This window comes from Echeneis naucrates, chromosome 5 (genome assembly GCF_900963305.1).
Source record: "Echeneis naucrates chromosome 5, fEcheNa1.1, whole genome shotgun sequence".
NCBI classification, from domain to species: Eukaryota; Metazoa; Chordata; class Actinopteri; order Carangiformes; family Echeneidae; genus Echeneis; species Echeneis naucrates.
The window spans coordinates 9,740,670-9,761,779 of NC_042515.1; the positions used below are offsets into that span (position 1 = coordinate 9,740,670).

Below are 21,110 nucleotides of genomic sequence, written 5' to 3' on the forward strand. Positions count from 1 at the left end.
TCGAATATCGAATTTAAGTATTTAAAGTATCACTGAAATCAGCCAAAATTTTTTCCAAACCTGGCAAACCATAAATTGTTTTTGCCAAGTACCAATTCCAGATCTGTTTAGGAAGTTAAGGCAGTAGCTGCCATAACCTTGATCAAATGACATCAAATATTAAATGTGCTCAGGGTAAGGGTTCTTGTTTTTTGAAAGTTAGAAAGGAGAAACCGCTGTTTAACTTGTGAGTAGCTGTACTGTATTTTCTGCAACTATCGGTTTTTGCCAGACACACTGAAGCAGCACATTGACTGTGCATTCGAGGGGTGCTGTCCTTCAGGTACCTGCATTCCTGCGTGGCTGAGAGTGAAGGGTAATGGAAGGGGGAGGTGTTACAGGATCATGTGCTGCATCTGACTAATTCAAGCAACATCCTCACCCAAGACTAGAATACACCAGCCAATAATAGCCAGAATTGAGGCTTTTGGCATGCTGTTCATGCTCAGGCAGCCAACCACGACTATGGGTCTTCTGGATGTTTTTTCTCCCCACACATAATTTGGACAGAGGAAGAATAAAACATTCACAGACATCGAAGGACAAATGTTATGCTGAATTCAAAGCTTCTGCTTTAGCTTTTCTTAGTGACTTAGTGATTTTTATTTGCTTCATGGTTTTTCATGTTCTCAGCCATTTTGCCTTTAGTCCAACATGTATGCAGATTTTTAGTTTGTGAGGTCCCGCTGTTTTTCACAGCGTGGAATATTAAGTGGGTATAATCCAGTCAGCCTTCTTTAGTGTGCAGCAGCCTCTTTCCCTCCATCCTCTGAAGGATCATATCAAAACATTTGTCTGCCTTGCTCTCTCTTGGTCGGTATTGTGCTTCTGGCCACATCCCAGCTATTGATTTCACAATGTTTTCCATCAGGAGTAAAACATCTATTTTACTGTCTCAGATGTGGTCTGATGTGAGCCAAATTTAAACAGTTTGGTGTCTAGACCTGTCACTCTGACACATTCACAAACAAGAATACAAGGAATAAAAAAAGGTTAGTTGCAGTCTGAATGTTGTCATTGATTTCTGGTCTACAACCCCCCACAGCTTATCGCCCCCTGTAGTTTTCCTCTTACTGTACTCTCACTTCCATGCCCTGACATCTACGTCGTCTGTCTGCAACCAAAGTAATTAGCATTCCACCTAGCCAAATAATAGTCTCACACTGCACCAGAGCTGTCAGGACTACTCAAACACTTTTTGTGCTCTTTCACCCCAATGATCAGATTTGTTGTTTTAGTCTCCACAATGAGAAGGTATAGCTTTGCCAGAGCCATTGTGTGCTATATCAGGGATGAAGGCTGTATTATTTTGTATTATTTTTGTATTATTTTAAGTTTGTTTGCTCCTTTAGTCCTCCATTCCCTCAGTATTGCAAAGGATGATGAGAAATATGTCGGATATCTGCATTTTAATAATTGACACAATATAAAATACAGCCTTCCTTGTGCAATCACTCTAGCCTCACTAACACTATTATGATGCAGTTATCACACACCGTCCATTTGTATGTACGCATCCAATTAATGTGTGTTCACATTGAATCAAAGCGGTAACCAGAGGGGGGAGAGACAAAAAGAAATGGAACAATGATGGATTTAGAGTGAGAGGGAAACCTTAGGAATAGGAAAGAAGTGTGGGAGCAAGTCACAAAGAATATAATGTCATAATGTGAAGCACAGAATGCCTTAACAGGCAGAAGACACAGTCATTACATTTCTTGTGTCAACTGATATGATACTTCAAACCATATGAACATAGTGTAAGGGGGATGTTCGCGAGCTTGTTAGATTAATTCTGAGCAGTGGATGAACTGAAGGAACGAGCATTCTTGTGTAGTTATAAGGATTTTCTTGCAGAGCTTTAGAGAACAGAGGAAACCAGTACTACCTCTCCTGCGTGTTGCTCTCTCGTGGCAATAGGCTTGATTATTGATTGTGGTCATGATTCAAGCTTTATCAAAATACATTGCTTGATTAGCATAATTAGCCTTCTAATGCCCAAGTCAGCACAGCAATTATTCCTCATCCCATCCGTACTTCATGGACTCACTGTCTCGTTACCACATAGATTCCACTCATTTGTCTTCCGGTTTCCTTCCTCATCTCTGTCATCTATTCTTCTCTCTTTCTCTATTACTGTGCACAGATTTGAAGGTTTCAGTTGGCCAAGACTGTGTCTGGTTCGGACTCTGAGTCTCCACAGATCAATTGTCAACAAATGACCCTGAAAAAATTGAGTCAACAGAGCTCAGCTGTTGAATGCACTTTCACTGGCATCCTGTTACCTCCGTAAACCTGCATTAGAGCTGTTGTCATATAATTATGTGCTTCTAATTCATCCATGTCATTGTAGTAACAGGGATCATAATGGACAAAATATTAAGCTTTACAGAATGGCATGAGTGGTGCACATATATTAAATTCTCATTCAGAGACTCCACAGCAGCAGCTTTGAATACCTCTGCTATTGCTAATAGCTTTCCATGATTAATTTTCTGTTTACTTATCATTCCACAATTATACCTTTAGTAAACCTAGTCCTCCAAACTCACACTGCCCCCATTCCTCAGATGTTTACTCCAGATGTCTTAGCATAGCACTCATGAGTTAAAGAGGATATTCTGTCTCTCACACTTGTTTTAAACTCTGCATTACAATATTTCAGTGACATTTGGATAACAGTGGGATTGAAATTTAAATCATATCACACACACATTCCCTGAGCAAATAAATATATATATGCTGCATTAATAAATCGGGATTATAAAAGAAAATGTGATCATTTTTGGATGTGGGGGCAGCAACGTTGGGAACAAAATTCAAATTCCTCCATTTTGAAATCCAGTTAAACTATAATTGAGGTTATGCTTGCATCTGCATTATGCGTTTTTGCTTTTTATACCTCAGGCCTATGGTTAGAATATAAATCTAAGAGAATCACACAGAAAACACACAAGCATTTGCTGATGCATATCTCAGCAGTGTATTCGGTCCAGGTAAATGCAGATGCATATTTAATGCTGTAACAATATAGCATCTGGGCATTTCCGAAAAAGCATTCAGACTTGTCTGATTAAAGTAATTTTTTTCTCCTGATGTCCTGAGTGTGAGTTTTATTGTACACTGTTGGGTGCTACAAATCTAAAGCAGCACAGCAGAGTGTGTGTGACCTGTCAGGGAGCATTAACTCTTGTAGCATCCTTTAGCCTAACAAGGTTAAAATCTATAGCCCTGTTAGCTGCTAACAAAATTATTGGACGGATGTAGCAGTGAAAAAGTGAAACAAAACAGCTAGCTGTAAACAAACTCCCAAAGAAGCGACTTGGCTCCTCAAATTAATCAAACAAAGGCTCATCAGGAGGAAGATCCAATAAATCGGCCGAAAAGATCCACAGTTTTGAGAGGCTGTCTTTGTCTGACAGTACAGCCGATGTGTGTTTGCCTAATGAAGGAGAAAGAGTTTTTGCTGTTTTTCGGTGGCAGCATGCCGCATTAAATCCGCATGACAAATCCAAACCTTTCATTCACTCTATTCTCCCACTCTTTTGTTATATTCTGACCGCAGTTTTTATTATTATTATTATTATTATTATCTTTAATTATTTTTTTCATTTATTCCCGGACAATGTCTCTCTTACCATGTCGGAAGAGCTCGGGTCGGCGCGTGTGTTTGAGTGGGGGCGTGGTCGGGGGCGGTATCCAAGGCAACGGGGTTGTGTTCTGGACGGAACCTAAAACGGGACAAACTATCCCATTTCGCTTTATTGCAAAGAGCCGGGAGATATAAAGGGAGCAAGGCCAGCACAAACACACAGCTACACTTCACAAATAGCCTAGACCAGGGACCGGACCAGACCGGTTTCACACCAAAATAAGATCATTTTCATTATTTTCATTTTGTTCCACTGACCCCTTGTGGCTAAAAAATTAGTAACGCCGATGTCTGCTAAAAGGTGCCTTTGGTTGTTTTCTCCCCATTTAATAATAATGATATATTTTATTTATAGGTACGAAAAAGCAGTAAAATAAACAAACAGAGTAAAAAAAAATTAATGAGCAAAGTCATTCCAGTCCCATATGCACACATAAACCCATTAAAAGCCTGAAAAGGTGCGTTGAAGGTGGTGAGAGAGGTGGGAGGCCGAGCAGCTCAACCCCATGGTGGTTAAGTGAGCATGGTGGAGGGTGAGTTGGGCAGAGGAAGAGACCCTGAAGGTATTTTGGAATGAAAGAGCTCAAGAAGGTACTGGGAAGTGATTTTGCATTAGTATGGGGATAATAATTTTGTCCTTTGAAATCCCTCGATCAAGCATTGATTTCAGGTTCAGATTCATATTGGCCAGCAGTGTGTTTTGGTAGCTGACATTTACTTTATGTTTTTGGATTACATGAGGAAGCAGCGTTTGTGGGCGTTCAGTAAAACACTATGGGATTCTATGTATTTGTTTGTATTGTGTAATGCAGACATTAAACTCGTGTTGAATGCAGAGCTTCATTTGCTTCTAGATCCACTTAACAGCAGTGTGGTTAGAGAGGCTTTTTCTGAGATGCCATAATGAAAGCATTGAATTACATCTGCACTGGTGTCAAGTTGGAATCAGAATGAGGATCTTTGCTTTGTGTTGTTCAGTGGTTGTTCGTGTTAGGTGTAATTGCAGCAACACTGTCATGTTTTGAAGCAGCTGCTCATGCTGAAATACTAAGGTCACTAGTTTTGCTGGCATGGTTATTGATAGTTGGAAGTAAGGCATCATACTCTGAGTGTTTCATTTTCACAGATGGTGTGATCCTAATAAACCAGACTCACAAGCCAGATGCTTCTGTACTGCACAAGAAATCTTCCACAGATTTAAATTGACACAATAAGGTATTTTAATTTCAGATTGTGGTACATAAACCATGGTGCTGGTGTGAGGTGGTAAATGATATTAATGAGAATTTAAGACTTTTTGTGTGTCAAATTATTTACAGGACTGTCCTAAGAAGAAATTACATTTTACACAATATATATTATAGCCTCTGCATGAACAAAAAGATAGAAAATGATAAAATTGTGGAATTTTTCAATGGTAACGTACTGTACAAAGTATCTAAAGTTTTCATTAAAATTCAGGAGTTACGGGCTCGTGGCTACTGCTTCATTTACCTTCAGTGTATGGGCTAATGAAGGATATAGTATAAATCATCTGGCATTCATTAAGTCCGTAAAATGAAATCAGTGTGTGTCTCTCTGCTCATCTCATTCTCCCCACCAGTCTGGCTCTGTGTGTCTGCCCTCCATCTGCCTGCCTGGATGCATGTGTGTTGTTGTAATCTGTTGTTACATCAACCTTTCATGAGTGGCAGCTAAAATAGTAGGCTATTACCATCAAACTCCACTTTTATTTGGAACATTTATCATTCACACTGCAACTATTTTTTTATTATTTGCAACAGAATTGTAGTCATATATAAGAATTTAATGTCACTGTCCATTGACACGACACTAATTGCAGCAACCTAATCCCTCTTTTTCTTGTCAATGGGTTCTAAAAGCTCGGAACAATAACCATTCCCCAATAGGTGAGAAAGTTTGGGCAATCATACTGCACAAGCAGGCCTCCATTTTCTTTCTTTCTTTTGCTCTACAGGGAGTGTAGTGTCCAGGAGAGGGCAGCACAGACAGCTCAGAGATTTCAGTGTGTAACTGGTAACCTAACTGAATTCTCATCTATTTGCTTCCAGGGCCAAAGTGTTCCGGGGAAAGAAGGTTCTTGGGGACTACGACATCAAAGTGGAGCAGGTATGATATTGGCATGATAGGTCTGTGATACTGGTGGATCATTTAAAAAAATGTTCATTTAAAAAAACGTTCAAAAAACGTTCAAGCGTGATCAGAGCAAAGAGGGTGGACTCACTCCATATTGATATTGTGTTTTCTATTGGAATGCATAGTTTTCAAAGACAAGCTGAAGGACTGGTGTCTAAACGCAAATTCAGTGAAGATTTCTGCCCCAAAAACTCCTTAAGACAATCTACACTTTCTCCTCCACTTATGTTAAGGAAAACAAGCCAGTTACTTCTAAGAACTAACTACCTGGTTGGTTGGTTCAGCACTTTCTGTTCAGTCTGAAATATCTTATTTTCTACAGAATGGATTACCTTGAAATCTTGTAAACATATTCAGTTACACTGAATATGTTACAATCCATCCTGGATTGTAACGCCTTAGATGATCCCCTGAATCCAATGCTGAATTGCAGAATTACTGACATCCATATCATCATCTGCGAGCATTACTGTGGGCTGTGGTTTCATACAGGCAGATATGAGAAATGAAGTGGTGGTTTGGATTCTCGTCTGCCTCATTAAAACTACCATGTCATTTTGTTAAGCTTCAGCTGTGTACATTTAACAGTGGAAAATAGCCACGCCTCCAAAACCAGCGGTTCATCCAATGGGAAACAAACCAGGATCTCAGTAATGTGGCGTAGTTACTGTTGTTATTCATTAACAGTGTCTTTTTTGTTTCATATCATAGATAATCCAAACCATTTTGCAGGACTTGTTTCTCAAATGTCTCACCTAGCTGGTTTCGCACCAAGCAGTTTCACACGTAATAGATGTCGACAGTGAAATTACAACCTCAGGCCGCACTAAAGTAACATAAATAGACACCAGAACAGGAGTCTGCAGCTATGATTCATAGAGAAACCTCAGTATGTTTACAACCACACTAAAGATTAGTATACATTCATACCGGAATAATGATGTGGTTTATGTATACAACAGTAAGACTTTGTGCCCCCGCAAATACATCAAACTTTATTAAGTGTATATAAATAAATAACAAACACAGATAAATTCAGATGTGTATGCAGCATTATACTCTATTCTCATCTCTACTGTTTTTGCTTTTTACTGCAAAGGATGTTTGCCAGAAGAAGTAATTCAGTATTTAATTTTGTGTGTTTTGCTCCCTGTTCATTAATTGAAATAAAGAAAGAATTAAAAGGTTGGTTTGAAATTTTCTGTAATTACAGAATATAAATGGCACATTATACATTTTTTCTTTCACCGTACCCATAAACACTGAGAATATTATTGTCTGGTTTTCTGCTTCTTGTGTACAAGTTTTTTAGTTATCGAAGGAACCATCTATGAGATATATATGTATAATGAGTTTTGTGTTATTGCTCCATCCTTTAGGCCGAGTTCTCAGAGGTCAACCTCATCTCACATTCAAACGGGACCTGTAATGTGGACATGCAGGTTTTCAGGGGTGGGACCAAGGTGGTCAGGTCAGCACCGTACACAACACACTTACATCCACATGGTTCTTCTATTTTTGAATTAAATCCTAATAACAACACCAGCCACTATCCCGACTTTGCTGGGAAGATGAATCCGAAGATCTTGAAAAAAAAAATTAATTAATTAATCCCAATACCCACTTTCTAAGTACCTTTAGTATAAAAGCACCTGCTCTTTGTGATGAACTGTGTTCCCAAAGTACAGCCAACATGAAAAAACTAAAGATGGACCTCGACCTCACCCTAAGTTTAAAACCTACCCAATGCTAATATGCTATTTAGATCAAAAACACCACTTTTTGACACGATGTGTCTTCATGGCATTGGTGGCGAGGTATATTTAGACTAGTTTCAAAGTATATTATATTTTATTATTATGATTTGCTTCATGATTTTTGGCAAAAGGCAGTCGTTTAAAAATGTACCCCCACATTGAATAATTATGGTTGTTTTTGTTATATGTTTTGAGGGCATTTCTTTGTCCCAAAAAAGGAGCGTAAGAACTACTGGACTTGCTTAACTTTCCAAGCCATCTGATTAATGGAAAATGGTGAGCGCTGTATGGCCATGACCACGACCCACAAACTGACACAGGAGATCTGCGTACAAGCATGTGAACATACTGTAAACCAGACAACCACACAGACACACTCAACCCCCACAAACCACACAGATCCCACCATCCCGGTCGAAGACCGCCAGTCATTAAGCAAAACAGTAACTCCCTCTGTTCACCCAAAAAGAAAACCAACAGGAAATGAAGACGGCAGCGTCAGTCCGATAATCAGAGTCTCTGCCCTGCAATTACACTTTATGACGGGTTGTTCCCCACATGCTTGCACACAAACACACTCAAGAGTGACCAACGCCTGACTTATTGCGGAGTCAGGGAAACTTTGATTCATCAAAGTAGACAGAGAGGTTCAGGTTCACCTGTCCTGACAATGTCATGTCAGTGGACTCATTATTCTTGTACATGTGTCATATGAGCTTCTGTCATGCTGTGCCGTGCTTTCAGACTCACCTGATGTGGACTCACTGGGAAAAAATGAATGTGCTGGCATAGGCAATCAGCAGCCTGTCCTGTCCTTTGTCTGAATTCAACACAGAATTGAAAAAGAAGACTTGGACAAAATTATCTACATTTGTCTCTGTAATTGGAATGTATTCATCAATTTGAAATCAGAGTGACAAATCGGCTCACCACCAGTGTCTGTGTGTTTCTGAGAAATCCTCATCCTGATAGGAGATGTAATATTTTCTAAAGCCTGAATGTGTTGCTGCACAAACTGCAGCTCCTCCGAGACTACTGATGTAAAACATAGAAAAAATACATTATTTTTAACTGCCCTTTCTCAAAAGCTGCCCTAACCTCTCAGAGGTCAGAGGATTTGGTATTCAATGAGAAGAGAAGCCTGCCAACCACTAAATGTTATGATATTTGAGCTAATGTACTGTGGGTGTAACATCTGTGCACAAAATAGGCGTAATTTTAAAACGTCCAAATTGCAAATTGACTCACACTGATTTTGGCCTGGCACACCCTGGAACATCTACTTATATCCTTTATGCATACAGGCTAACTTCCATGTGTTTATCCAATCTCACGTACCTGCAGATTAAACGAGGACACGTCACATTTCAGTACAAACAACTAAATACAGTTGATAGAGAACTTGGTTGTCCTCTCAGCCCTTTTGACCATGCTTGACCATGCCATTTCTCCATTTGTCCATAATTACATTGCTTCCCATGGTTTTCAATAAATACAGTCAATCCAATAAAGACAGACAAAAAATATGTAAGGATGACTCTCAATGCTTTGTCGTTTGTGCTTGTGTCTGTCAGCTCCAATCCTGTTTGTTCCTACTGAAAGCATGAATGTTTATCAGAGTTTGCGAGTATATTCTTATTTGTATTCCATAACAACTGGGCCCTTTGGTTTTAAAGAAGGATTGTATTATTCCAAAAAGAGAAAAAGGTAGCCTAGTTTTAGCAGTGGATTGATATGCTTTGGTCGCTCGAATGAGCATTTACTGCAGTCGGACTGTGTGTGTGTGTGTGCGTGTGTGTGTGTGTGTGTGTGTGTGTGTGTGTGTGTATGAGATTAACTCAAAATAAAATATAGTGCCCTAGTAATCAGAGTAGCATTGCTCAGGGCAACAGTGCAGCACATTCATGTGTTTTAAATAATCAGTAGTCATCAGTAGAGGAGACAGACAGAAAGAGCCTATGACTCAGTGGAATAAAAAGATTTATCCAACAGGATAAGCTGCAACCTACAGTGCTGTCTTGGGAGCCCTCCCCAGGCGGGTTTGCCCTCATACACACCTGGGGGCATGTGATACCTAGGCGTCACAAGAAACCAGGGAGGGGGGGGCAAACACTCTCAGCTCATGTGACCTTAACGACTCACATGATGCCTAGCCAGAGGATCACCCTCCGGTCTTCACCACTCTGGGTTAAATAACTGGGATTCCCACACTGAAGCCTTTTGGATGAGAGCTGAAGTGTCTTCAAACAAGATAAGAAGTCCAGTTTCTTCCTACTAAACCCTAATCCATATGAACCTTCCCAGATATCGAATAGGAGCAAATCATTGTTAGTTTCTATCTTCTCATGGGATTTGCAAATACAAATTTTAGAGTTTATCGCACTAGTGAAATGTCTTAAGTTGTTGGTTAGCTTGAATGTTGTCAAGCCACACACATACATTCAGTTGAAATGAAGAGAAATAAACAGGTCACAGAAGGGAAGTGCGGTCCCTTCACACACACAGAAGGGACCAAATATCAATTTACCAGGAAAGGTTTTTTTTTTTTTTTTATCAATTGGAAGAGTAATGTCTGTTTCAGTTAAGTGCTGCTGTCAGAGTTTTGTTACTGTTGCAGTACACAGTGAAATGAAAGATACAAAATGAAATTCAGTTAGGATGACCAGGACCAGGATTTCAAGGCCAGAGTCAAGAGTAAAGACCATGTGGATCTTCATTGCCTGCTGTCAGTAATGAAGAGATTACAGTACGTAAATTGCTGTGTGCTCCTTTCTTGGAGTAGCTGATTAGTATTCTCGTTGCATGAAGAGCTGGTGGTGGTCACAGCGTGCCAGAGTTTTCTCTTTCTGTCTGTCTCCTCTGTCTCTCACGGCGCTCTATGTCTCTTTTACTCTGTATTTTCTGTCTCTGTTCACCCACCCATGGTTTTATTCACTTTCCCTCTAACTCCTCCACATATTCAGAGACAAAAGGGAAAAAATAACAGGAGTCATGCCCTGTCTCCATCAATATTTCACTGAAATCAACTAAGCCAAAGTCCTATGGTAGCTACAAAATTCTATTTTTTCAGCACTAAATTGTTTTAGATCACTGGACCCCAAACTCCTCTTCACCGTGGTCGTTGTTGCAGTTCAGCTCTGCTGCTGTCCTCAGGAAGACAGCAGGCATTTGCCTTCATGACACACGTCACCACAGAAGCTTAATTGTTTCATCTGTCAGCGATGAGGTTACCCAGGACAACATGTGGGGGCGGATCACGCTGCACCCTCCTTTCTCTGCTGTGACCCTCCGACCAAGCGCAGACAATGACAGAAAACCTTGGTTTCAGCTTGATATCAAGTAATTACCCTTTAGGCCATAGGAGCTTTGTCGTCATGGTGACAATTATAGCCATGAGGTTAAGTTTACGGGCTTATTGCAGTCAAGTTTTAAGAATAAAAGACGCCCACTGTCAGTTGGAAATTGGAAACAAACATTCATCCCCAGTGTTTTAGTAACCTATGTATCCACCCCAACTATCCTGAGCTTTTATCCTCCTTCCTGAGACACAATGAAATACTATTGCTAATGTGTTTATGTTATGTGCTCAGTTTTATTAAAGCTTAAAACTCTCCAGGATCACCAGGTTTCAATTTAAAAACATGGGCATGCACAAAAAAGCTTAGTCCACTTTGAATCATCAATTTCCTCACGGCCGTGTTCTTTACAAACACACACATATACACTACCAGTCAAAAGTTTGGACACACTTTCCCATTCATTTGAATGAGAAAGAAGTACTCAATAATTGTTTACTTTGTCATACCAGGTCTTTCAAGCCTGACTTCGTCCTGGTGCGTCAACATGCTTTCAGCATGGCACAGAATGAGGACTTCAGGAACTTGATCATTGGCCTGCAGTATGCAGGCATCCCCTCAGTCAACTCTCTGGACTCCATCTACAACCTCTCTGACAAACCTTGGGCCGTAAGCAAAACTCATTCACATCCCACATACTGTTTTATTGGCTGTAGATGCTTTTTAATGGAGCAAGTGGCGGTTTCAGTTTTAATCAACTTTGGAACATTAGATTTTTATGGTAAAAACGCAATGGCGCCAAATGTTATGATATAAACAAAATACATGTACTTTATAAAACTGTGAATTACACGTTATAATCCATAATACGCTCACTGCTCATAGTTTTATGACAGCCAGTTGAGCCTTTATTCTAAGAGTCCTTCTCTGCTCTTCTTCATTCTTTTAGTTTTCCCAGCTGATCAATAATCAGAAGCGGCTGGGGTCAGATAAGTTCCCTCTCATTGATCAGACTTTCTACCCCAACTACAAAGACATGGTAAGAATTAATTTTTTGTCTCTAAAATATCCACTTTTCAAAGGACAGTGTCCCCACTGATGAGTTTGAGATTTAGTTGTCAGGCTATTTGTCTGTGCAGTGACATGTTTTCTAAAACCCCGGCCAACGTTTTAATGTCTCAAATGCCCTGTGGTAAGTATTGTTATATTTATTGCAAAGAAATGTGTTTCAAGTATACCAAAAAGCTCAAAAACTTTTTTTCTTATGTTTGGTTCACCTATGTGCTCTCAGTGTAGCACTCCAATATGTCTTACCTGTTTTACATTTTGGTAATTGAAGTAAAGAAAGAGTCAGTGACACTTTATTCCATTGTGACATTTTATATACAATCTTTTTTGGTACACGGAAATAGAAAATTCTATTTAGACAGAAACAGAGACTTAAATACAAACCCAAACAATTTGTTCAGTACAAAACAAAGATGAAACAGTTTTATAGTACCTCACTAAAGCCATACAGCTGCATTATGATCATGTCAGACATGAAAACTGTAACCGATATTTAAAATGTGGCACGTGAAAGCCAAAAGTATTGTTGAATGTAACCATAACGTGGCCGAAGCATGAGGATAAGATGCAAGAATGCATTTGGATCTGTATGACTTCAGTGAAGTAATCCCGTAACAAGACAGGGGTCAATTCAGATTTGGGTCCTTGAAATTAGGCTTGTGTTATCATATTAAATAAATCCTATAGCGATAACACTTTCATCATGAATGAGGAGTTTTTTTGTGTTTTGTTGGTTAACACTTTATGTTTTTGCTCTGGAAATTGAACCTTCAGGAAATCCTCTTCCTTTTCTTCTTAAGGAGTTAAAATGCTGAATAGAACCTTCTCCTGTTCTGTCATTTTCTTTAAGGAGAGAGAAAGGGGGCTTGAATTCTACAGGTGGCAGTGCTGTTGTTAAAGCGCTGGATTAGATTTTTGGCACAGGAAATAGTAGAGTTCAACCAAGGAAACTAACTGCACAAGACCATAAGAACATCTATATGCTACAAGATACAAGCTTTTAAAATGTTAATTTGCACTGTGATACAATATTTACAGTCTCATTAATGAAAGAGCTAAAACTCTTGATTTAGATCCCATAAAATTCGTGTGTCAAGCTTTCGTCAAAATAGAATACAATTCGAGAATATCTGGGGCCACTTTCTTCGAGATGCATACCGTGCATTTTCATTTGAAAGGGACCGTATTGGATTTTATATCAACGTGACACAAGTCAACACCAGATTGTGTGAAGAGAAGGTGACACCGCTGCAGTATATTTGCACGGGTGATGTGCATGTAATCACACGTATTCGGTTGTGGCAGAATTTGACACCTTTTTTTTTTCTCCCCTCTGATTTCCCTCCTCGTGTTTCACATTACTTCCTTCCCAAATTACTACATAACTTGTAAGTTATGAATAAACAAGTAGGTCCTGAAATGATTCTCTTCTATGACGGTTGTGTATTTACTGTCAGGCCTGGAGAGAAAATAGATAGATTCACTGTGGGTTGAATAATCTGCAGTGGCTGATCTGGATTGGATAGAGAGTGAGAAAGCTGCAGATTATAAATACTTTTCCTAGTATTGCAATACCAACCACTGGAAATTTGCTAACAGGATCTTGGCGGCAGGGGAAGCTCCCATGAAAATAAAAATCAGCCAATTTTTCAGTGAAATCAGTTGCTATTGTAAACGCCAAATCTGAGCTATATAAGCCAAAAGCGGGACATATTTTTCTTGAGGCGTTTCAGGAGTCAGATGGACTGAAATCAAGCTCAGGGGTACAGGTCAAGGGTCAGTCATGTCCAGGAAGTCTTTCTCAGGCGGAGGCCCACCCCGGTACCAGCTACAGGTTGTGTCAGAGCGGCGGATGCAGGCATACTGCCGAGCCTGCTCCCCATTTAGGCTGTTATCCAGCAGCCAGTCAGTCCACAAGCACTCATTTTCTCCTGTAGATGCACACGGCACTGTGTAACACGTGTTGATCTGAGGAGAGAACATTAGATCTAGTCACACGAGTCATCGTGTCATTGTTTCAGAAATTGGTCTTGACAGTGATATGAATAAGGCATGAAAATCTTTTGCACCAAAATGGAAAGGAAGTCTGAGACTGAGCGTAAGAGATAAGAAGACTTCTTTGACTTAACAGTCAGGGTACTTTGTTTGTTGAGCCCAAACTCACGTTGGCAGCTCCAAAGCAGGCTGAAATAAGTCCTGCGAAGATAAATATGTATGCAGAGTGAATGAAGAGTCTTTACTTACTCTGCATTCACACCCCATCTGATATCTGTAGTTGAGATTCTTCTTTTGTGACAGTGATAAGTTGTCCCAGGACTCGACCAGATCACATTGACCAATAGAGATCCTCCCATCGCTCCACATACTCCCTATTTAGTGACATCACACACATTGTAGTGTTGTAACTAAATCAGTGTTTAATAATGTTATAGAACATAAATACAATAAATATAATTTCAATATGACAAACTATTTCTCTGAAGGAAAATCCTTTGTGCTGCTTTTTCTGGGTTTCATCTGAAAACCAACTGCGTTATAACAATACCTGAGAGAAGATAGCCTGCTTTATTGTTGGAGTCCAGTTTGACTCCACACAGAGAGGAGAAGACTGGAGTGTACACATACTGGATATCCTTGGCTTTGTCAAAACCTTTGAACATCTGAAAAGAAAGATGGAGAAGAGAATTGAAAAAGGGAAGTATAAGCCTGGCCTCATACAGACTTAGTTTAATTCTCTCTCTCTCTCTCTCTCTCTCTCTCTCTCTTTCTCTCTCTCTCTCTATATGTATATATGTATGTAATTTATTGCTGAGTGAGTAATAATGAAAGTAGAACATTTTCATGTCCCTAAGATATGGCATGCTCAGCCTTTGTGTCAGTCAACAAGCGCGTCTGAGATGAACTCTAAAATGTAGAAATATAAAGTAGCTGTAATAAACAATCCCTAAGCAGATACTCTTCTCGAAAGCAGCTCCGTATTACCATATTTTTTTACTGTAACAGCACCGGCTCGAAAGGAAACACATTTAGAAACATTTGATTATTGTGAACTACTCTCCGTCTTATGTTGGATTTTATCAGGACTTCTGTCAGTTCAGCCACTGTAAATGTCTCTGCTGCTTTTTCCCTGAAGGATGGCACGCAGACAATGTCCCCATAAACCAAACAGCTGTAAGACTGATGCATGTTAGCAGCAGCAGCAGCAGCAGCAGCTGGCCTGACATCTCACCTTGATCATTTTGATTTCGTATTGGATCATCTTCATGTAAGGTGAGGAGCTGTTGCTAGGTGACACAATCTTCTCTCCAGAGATCTTTGCCCTTATCACTGCCAGAAAAAAAAAAAAACAATCAATTGAATGCCTTATGGACAGACAGACTTGTGTCCACAGATAGAGAAGCAGTCTCTCTCAGTAGTGATACAGGATGTGTCCCTCCTCTCCGCTGGGAGCAAAATCAAAACCCACATTGAATACCAAGTAGCTTTCTGCTTGCACACTTCCATTAAATGACTCCACACACACGAAGACACACATTTATAGATACAGTACACCACGTACACACACACACACAAAGCATGCACAGATAACTGAATCCAAACCGTGTCTTGCACTGCATTATTTTATCCCACACTGTAAAGCAAATGTGAGGACAAAAGCTGTGCATTGCGGTCTGCGGTTCTCAACAGGAAGGTAATGCTGAAGTCATATAATTTTACAGCCTGTCATTAAGTGAGAAAATACCTATTATAATCAAAATATTATAAACATTGTAGGGTTTCCTCATCCAGACCACAACATGCAGCCCACTGTGCCAAATCAAACCCTGGTATTATAGCTTTTATTGCTCCTAATATCCTTTTTTTTTCTTTCCATCAAATCCATGAAGCCTGCACTTATTGACATCTGTATTCTTCATAATTTTAACTGACAAAATAATTCCACTGTCAAACTTTGAGTTTTAAATAATAATAGCCCTTTAGCTCAATACGTCAAACATAATTAAGAGCATTACTCCAGCTGTCTTTCAGGCTGAGCCTCTGTTTTCCTGAAACCACAGGCCTTACAGTCAGATCTGAAAAGCGGTGGCACACTGGAAAAATATTGAACAGGATACTCATCATGTAGGGGGGTTTTAATGAGAAAACTTTATATATTCCGTTCCTCCATTTCACACTGTGTCTGAAATAAAGAAAAAGGTCGCTTTCAGATTCGTCACGGGGAGATGGAGGAAGACAGAGAGAGGAAAAAGTGAAGCAAAGGACCTGGGTGAAGGAGACAGAGAAATGCTCCAGTGTTAATCAGGGGGAGAGAAAGTGTGGCCCAGCACCCCTCCTCACCCACTCACCCCGTCACACAGCTAAGCAAACCACCCCCTTGTTTTTGCTTCTCGGTCATCGCATAACTACACCACAGTTTAGTCTGCTGGTAAGAGGAGGAGAAGCTCAGCATGTTTTGTGGAATCGCTTCAGGAGAGAAAGAGGCTTTTTTTTTTGTCTGTTGAACATACAAAGAAATTGAAAGGCAACACAAGATGGCAAGGAAGCATACAGACAAGTTTAATCGAGGGGCGTTTTACTGCCACAGCAAATCAGACAGCTCGGGGACGTCCACCACGTGGAAAATGTCAGAGAGCACACTGTTAGATGTCTGCTCAATACAACTTTGATAGATACCATTGTTTCATGGTATAATACAAGTAAAGCTTGACAGTGCATGTGAAAACATTAAACTTCAGATTAACACATTGCATGAATACAGTGTGGTCAGGGTTATGGAAGTGAAGTAGAGAAGAAACAGAATCCATCTTGAGTCTATGAAAAATCAGGTGGAGACAAAAAAGGGAGACTGGCTAGTGACCTATAATGTGAGAAACTGTTAAGAGTAAATATAAATTGCTAAACACGCTGAGTTTTGCAATTCACCGACAAAGACTTGAAAGATCCATGCCAGGAATTTGGGCTCAGTGGGAGTGAATTGTTAGTACACTGGAGGGTTAGATATACATATTAAAACTAAATTAATCAAAAAACTGCGTAAATTTGTGTAAGGCTCTGTCAAATGTGGCCAGTGAGTTACTGACGTAGCTGCAGCAGTGAAGTGCTGTGCACTTGCTTACTGTATTAACACGCTTATTTTCTTTCACTTTTTACATGATGTGCATATGGTAAACATTACACATTCTTTTCTTTTGTAATAGAGCGTAGTACTTTCAAATGCTGGAACAATTTAGAAATGCTGCCTGAAAGTCAATGTAATAATAATAATGTCTAACATGATGAGCATCTTATCTTACGAATGCATGTCGAGCTTTCTAAGACTAAAGTTTGGAAAATACACGTTTTTGCCAAGCGTTTATTGAGAATCGAGATATGCAGCCTGTTGGTATAGATTGGCTAAATCTGTGTTTACCAAGCAGGTCACCAGAAAACCATGGGTGTGATATTGGTCACATTTAGTCATTTTTGTGCTACAGCCAATTAGCAGGTTCTGATAACACAGAAAGTGTCTTTGGGTTGGATCACATTCCACGCATTATAGTTTTTTACACAGTTTCAATGAAAAACTCATTTTAATCCAAGCTTGTTGTCTGTTGATTCTCTTGGCCCAGATTGTTTGCCCCCCCCCCCCCCCCCCCCCCCCCCCCCCCCGCCGCCCCACCTAGACGTCTTTTGAACTGCGCAGGCTAGGTTACCCACTCAATTCAGTCACTGCAGCTGTGGAACAAACAGGAATAAGGACAAGCATGCCTGCAGAGTGAAAGTGGCCGTGCATCTGCCTCACAGCTACATAACCAAAGAAATATTGCAAACTTGTACCATGAGAACTGATGTAGTAAGTAACTTCCCCCCTCCCAGATGAATCGGCACCCTTGTCATGCTCACAAAGCTGGACTGTCAGCGGGCTTTCACACTGATATTGTTAGTATGCAGCTCATTAGACCAAGCCTATAGACATGGAAATGAAGTAGGGAGAGCAAGGGAAAGAAAGAGAGAGAGATGGATTAGGCTGTGTTGGCATGGCTTGGCCTCTGTCCAACGCACGCTCACACACACACACACACACACACACAAACACACACAAATACACAAGCATGGCGAAGGAATTGTCCAAAGTTTGTCCAGATGGGATATTACTCAGATGTACAGCTTTGTTCAAAGGGTTCGTCCACTCTGACACGACTGTCAGGTCAACTAAAGGCCACCACCAGTTTATCCTTAGAAAACAACCAAGACAGTGGAAGCTCAGATGCCACCAAATGAAGAGCATTCTTAGATGCGCTAATTGTAAATGAGAGATTGGCATTAGTTATTATTTATAGGTGCAGAGAGTCACATCCTATCTGAAAGGGTACCACTGACTTTTTGTCCAAATACAGACTGAAACATTTAAAACTGACGAAACGGGGACCTAGATACAGAAGAACTTGTCAGTTGACTGTATTCCAAACTCTGCCCTCACAGTTGTTCCTGATACACCTGTTAACTCTGCGATTTATCATATAACACATATTTATTTTACCTTTCCAGTAATTTTCATTTTGGCAGCTATTGAGTCAATGGGTCATTGATTTGAAGTCAACAAGAGCTGGCTAATTTCACCAACTAATCATCATTAGCTTTTTGACTTGGTTGGAGTGACTTGCTCTAAAACCCAGTAAATGTGTCCTTAAATAGGTCAGTTGAGGACTACATGCGTGCAATATCATATTAAAACACTGTTGCTAATGCTACAGAGTGAAACCAGCGGGAGCATTTCATGTAGCACAGGACTTGGAATTGAAACTTGTGTAAATTCAACTTCTGAAGGGGCTTGTGGTGATTTAATATTATCTTAATGTTATAACTATGACCACTGTGCTAGTTAGGCTGACGTGCTGACCTATCCAGCTTACATCAGAGCGGATGAACAGGGTTTATTCTGTTCTTCACACATTTGGTCTGATGTTTCTGATTTTAGAAAGGACTAAAAAAGAAAAAAACACCTTCCCAACTCAGTATACAAGTTGATGTTTGTTCCTCAGCCTCATGTCTCCTGCTTTAACACTTTGAGAAATCATAAGTTTGTCCAGTCTGTTTGCAGTTATTCAGCTATTATTCTATCATTCTTAATTATTATTCTATAATTGCTTAGTCCTTTGTTTTTTTGTTTGCTTCTTTGTTGGCAGTAGGCTGATTTGCATTAACTTTGCATTAACTTACATGTTATTCATATGTTTTTAAACACCTTTTGTTTCTATTGAACTAAACCAAAATCCAGGGAAAAAGGTCTTAGAAAGTGGTGAAAGTCAATCCAGCTATTGAGATTGAAAGCTACTTTGCTTTAGTCATATGGTTTGTCTGCAAAAACAGAATAATCATTCTTGCACATCACTCACGGATGACAAATTTCATATGTAAAACTCTGTCCTACAAACACTGCCCCAAATAGTCTACCCAGAGTGTTCTCATAACCTAGATCTAGTTTGGCGTGATAGAGGTTTTGAGAACAGGTCTCAGCTTCCATTTTATCCTGACTTTCAAGGCAACAACCACCTGTCTGTATGGAGATACAGAGCAAACAGGACTGACATAAAAAAACTGTGTCTTCTCCTACTTTCTCTCTCCTGCTATCCTCTGCTGGAGTGTAACCTTTGACAGAAACACATACACCAGCTTTCCACAGCCTGGAGCCAAGTACTCAAAGTCAGAGTAGTGTTGGTTTTGGCCTGTGCTGAGACCAGAAAGAAGTGGATGATGGGGGGCGTCAGACAGAGAGACAGGCATACAACCCGACAGACAGACAGAAAGTAGGCCAGGGCTCACTCAGCGCCCACTTTTTCGAGTTTGTTTTTATGAGATTAAGGCCGAGAAGATTCAAATATGAACCAGATAGTTTTGTTTTCAAATAAAAACATGGAAATATTTAAGAAATAGAAAATATGATATCAAAAAACAAAGCCTGAGAGAAAAGGGTGCATACACAAAAAGAAAGTCTGTAATACATGATGTTAGTCAATAAATCCTCCACTGACAGCCCAATGCACTAATAATTTACAAGCTGATATAATAAGAGCTTTAACAACTTGGACTTGTCTGCATACAACTTGTTTCTCTGAATATAATTGGAAAACACCACAATAATAAATCAGCTGCCATGAAAAGCTCAGAAAGCCTTATTGATTAGCTCTTGGCTTATTACCTTCACTCTCACAATCTGTCATTAAGGTGAGCAATAAGCCAAACCATCAAAGAGTTCATTTGGAAGAGAGACGAGGTCTTCCTTCCAAACTACTGACAAACACTTCACAGTGCGGATGTTGCATTCACTGCCTGGAAAACTTCAAATCAGCTTTTCTTCTATTATTAAATGCAGCAGCTTTTTAGATTTATAACTTTTATGGGAGAGAACACAAATGAAAACGGATCTCCAGTCAACAACTCACCGATCTCAGCGCTGCAAAAGAGCTGCTGTGGGTGTGCTGGGTGGCAGCTACATCCCTCCACAACTTTTTCCATGCCTGCACCAAGCAAAAGGAGCACCAGGAGCCCCAGACACACACTCTGCTCCTGGGACATGGCCATGACAACTCTGGCTGCCTCTGACTGCTCCACCACTCGATGAAAGAAAGCTCGGCAACCTCTTCTGATCCCGTTAAGTTCCCTGGGAAGCGAATCAGGCTGGCAGACAATGAGGGAGGGGGGGTGGGGGGTCGGATAGGACAGTTGAGTTGAAGTAGTAAGATGAGCTCTTCCGAGCTGAAGGGCAGCTGTGGATAGAAATGTTTTCATAAGTTTAAAGAACACCTCTGAATTAAAACTGGAGCAAATAACCTGAAGGGCAGGCTGCTACTGTCACTACTTCGTTTCTCTTCTTCTTCTCGCTCTCCCTCTCGGTAGACAACACACAGAGAAACTTACAATAGTTGGATCCCCTCACACTCTGGTCTTGAATGCTGAGAGGGTCGCACACAGGGAGCCTCTTATGTACTCAACAATTTAGGGACAGCCTCCTCAAACGCAGGAGAAAAAACTACCATCCTTTGCCTCTTCTTCTCTTTTTGATGTCCTCTCTCTCCGCCCGTAGGCTGAATGAAATTACACATTTTGTGAAAGAGTCATCCTGTATTAAATCATTGAAGCGGATATTTAGCAGCAGAATTT

General features: G+C 40.2%; 2 protein-coding genes across 4 annotated transcripts in view; one reads left to right on the forward strand and one right to left on the reverse strand.

The window, feature by feature from the left end:
* The window catches only part of syn2b (synapsin IIb), a 54,248-nt gene that overhangs the window by 23,450 nt on the left and 9,688 nt on the right, over nt 1-21,110 (forward strand). Inside the window, exons 2-5 of the mRNA XM_029501533.1 lie at nt 5,764-5,821; nt 7,228-7,319; nt 11,414-11,570; nt 11,851-11,940. Coding sequence (XP_029357393.1) covers nt 5,764-5,821; nt 7,228-7,319; nt 11,414-11,570; nt 11,851-11,940 — 397 coding nt within the window. The remainder of the gene's footprint in view (nt 1-5,763; nt 5,822-7,227; nt 7,320-11,413; nt 11,571-11,850; nt 11,941-21,110) is intronic.
* LOC115043246 (metalloproteinase inhibitor 4) lies at nt 12,271-20,878 on the reverse strand. 3 transcript variants are annotated; one of them, XM_029501535.1, is made up of 6 exons: nt 20,781-20,878; nt 20,393-20,627; nt 15,199-15,296; nt 14,515-14,629; nt 14,214-14,338; nt 12,271-13,937 (listed from the first exon to the last, which is right to left on the reverse strand). In XM_029501535.1, exons 2-6 carry the CDS (start codon nt 20,529-20,531, stop codon nt 13,740-13,742), a joined length of 675 nt encoding a protein of 224 aa, XP_029357395.1. In that variant the 5' UTR covers nt 20,532-20,627; nt 20,781-20,878; the 3' UTR covers nt 12,271-13,739. The 3 variants fall into 3 exon arrangements, with proteins under 3 accessions (XP_029357395.1, XP_029357397.1, XP_029357394.1); XM_029501537.1 differs by having other exon boundaries at nt 20,754-20,860; XM_029501534.1 differs by having other exon boundaries at nt 20,393-20,825.

Bases quoted from the DNA above. Each gene is read 5' to 3' on its own strand.
- LOC115043246 (XM_029501534.1), bottom strand. From the start codon at position 20,738: ATGAAAACATTTCTATCCACAGCTGCCCTTCAGCTCGGAAGAGCTCAT. The intron at 14,339-14,514 runs GTATTGTTATAA...GTCACTAAATAG, and splicing joins AGCAGGCTATCTTCTCTCAG to GGAGTATGTGGAGCGATGGG. The intron at 13,938-14,213 runs GTAAGTAAAGAC...TTCTCTCCTCAG, and splicing joins AGATGGGGTGTGAATGCAGA to ATCAACACGTGTTACACAGT.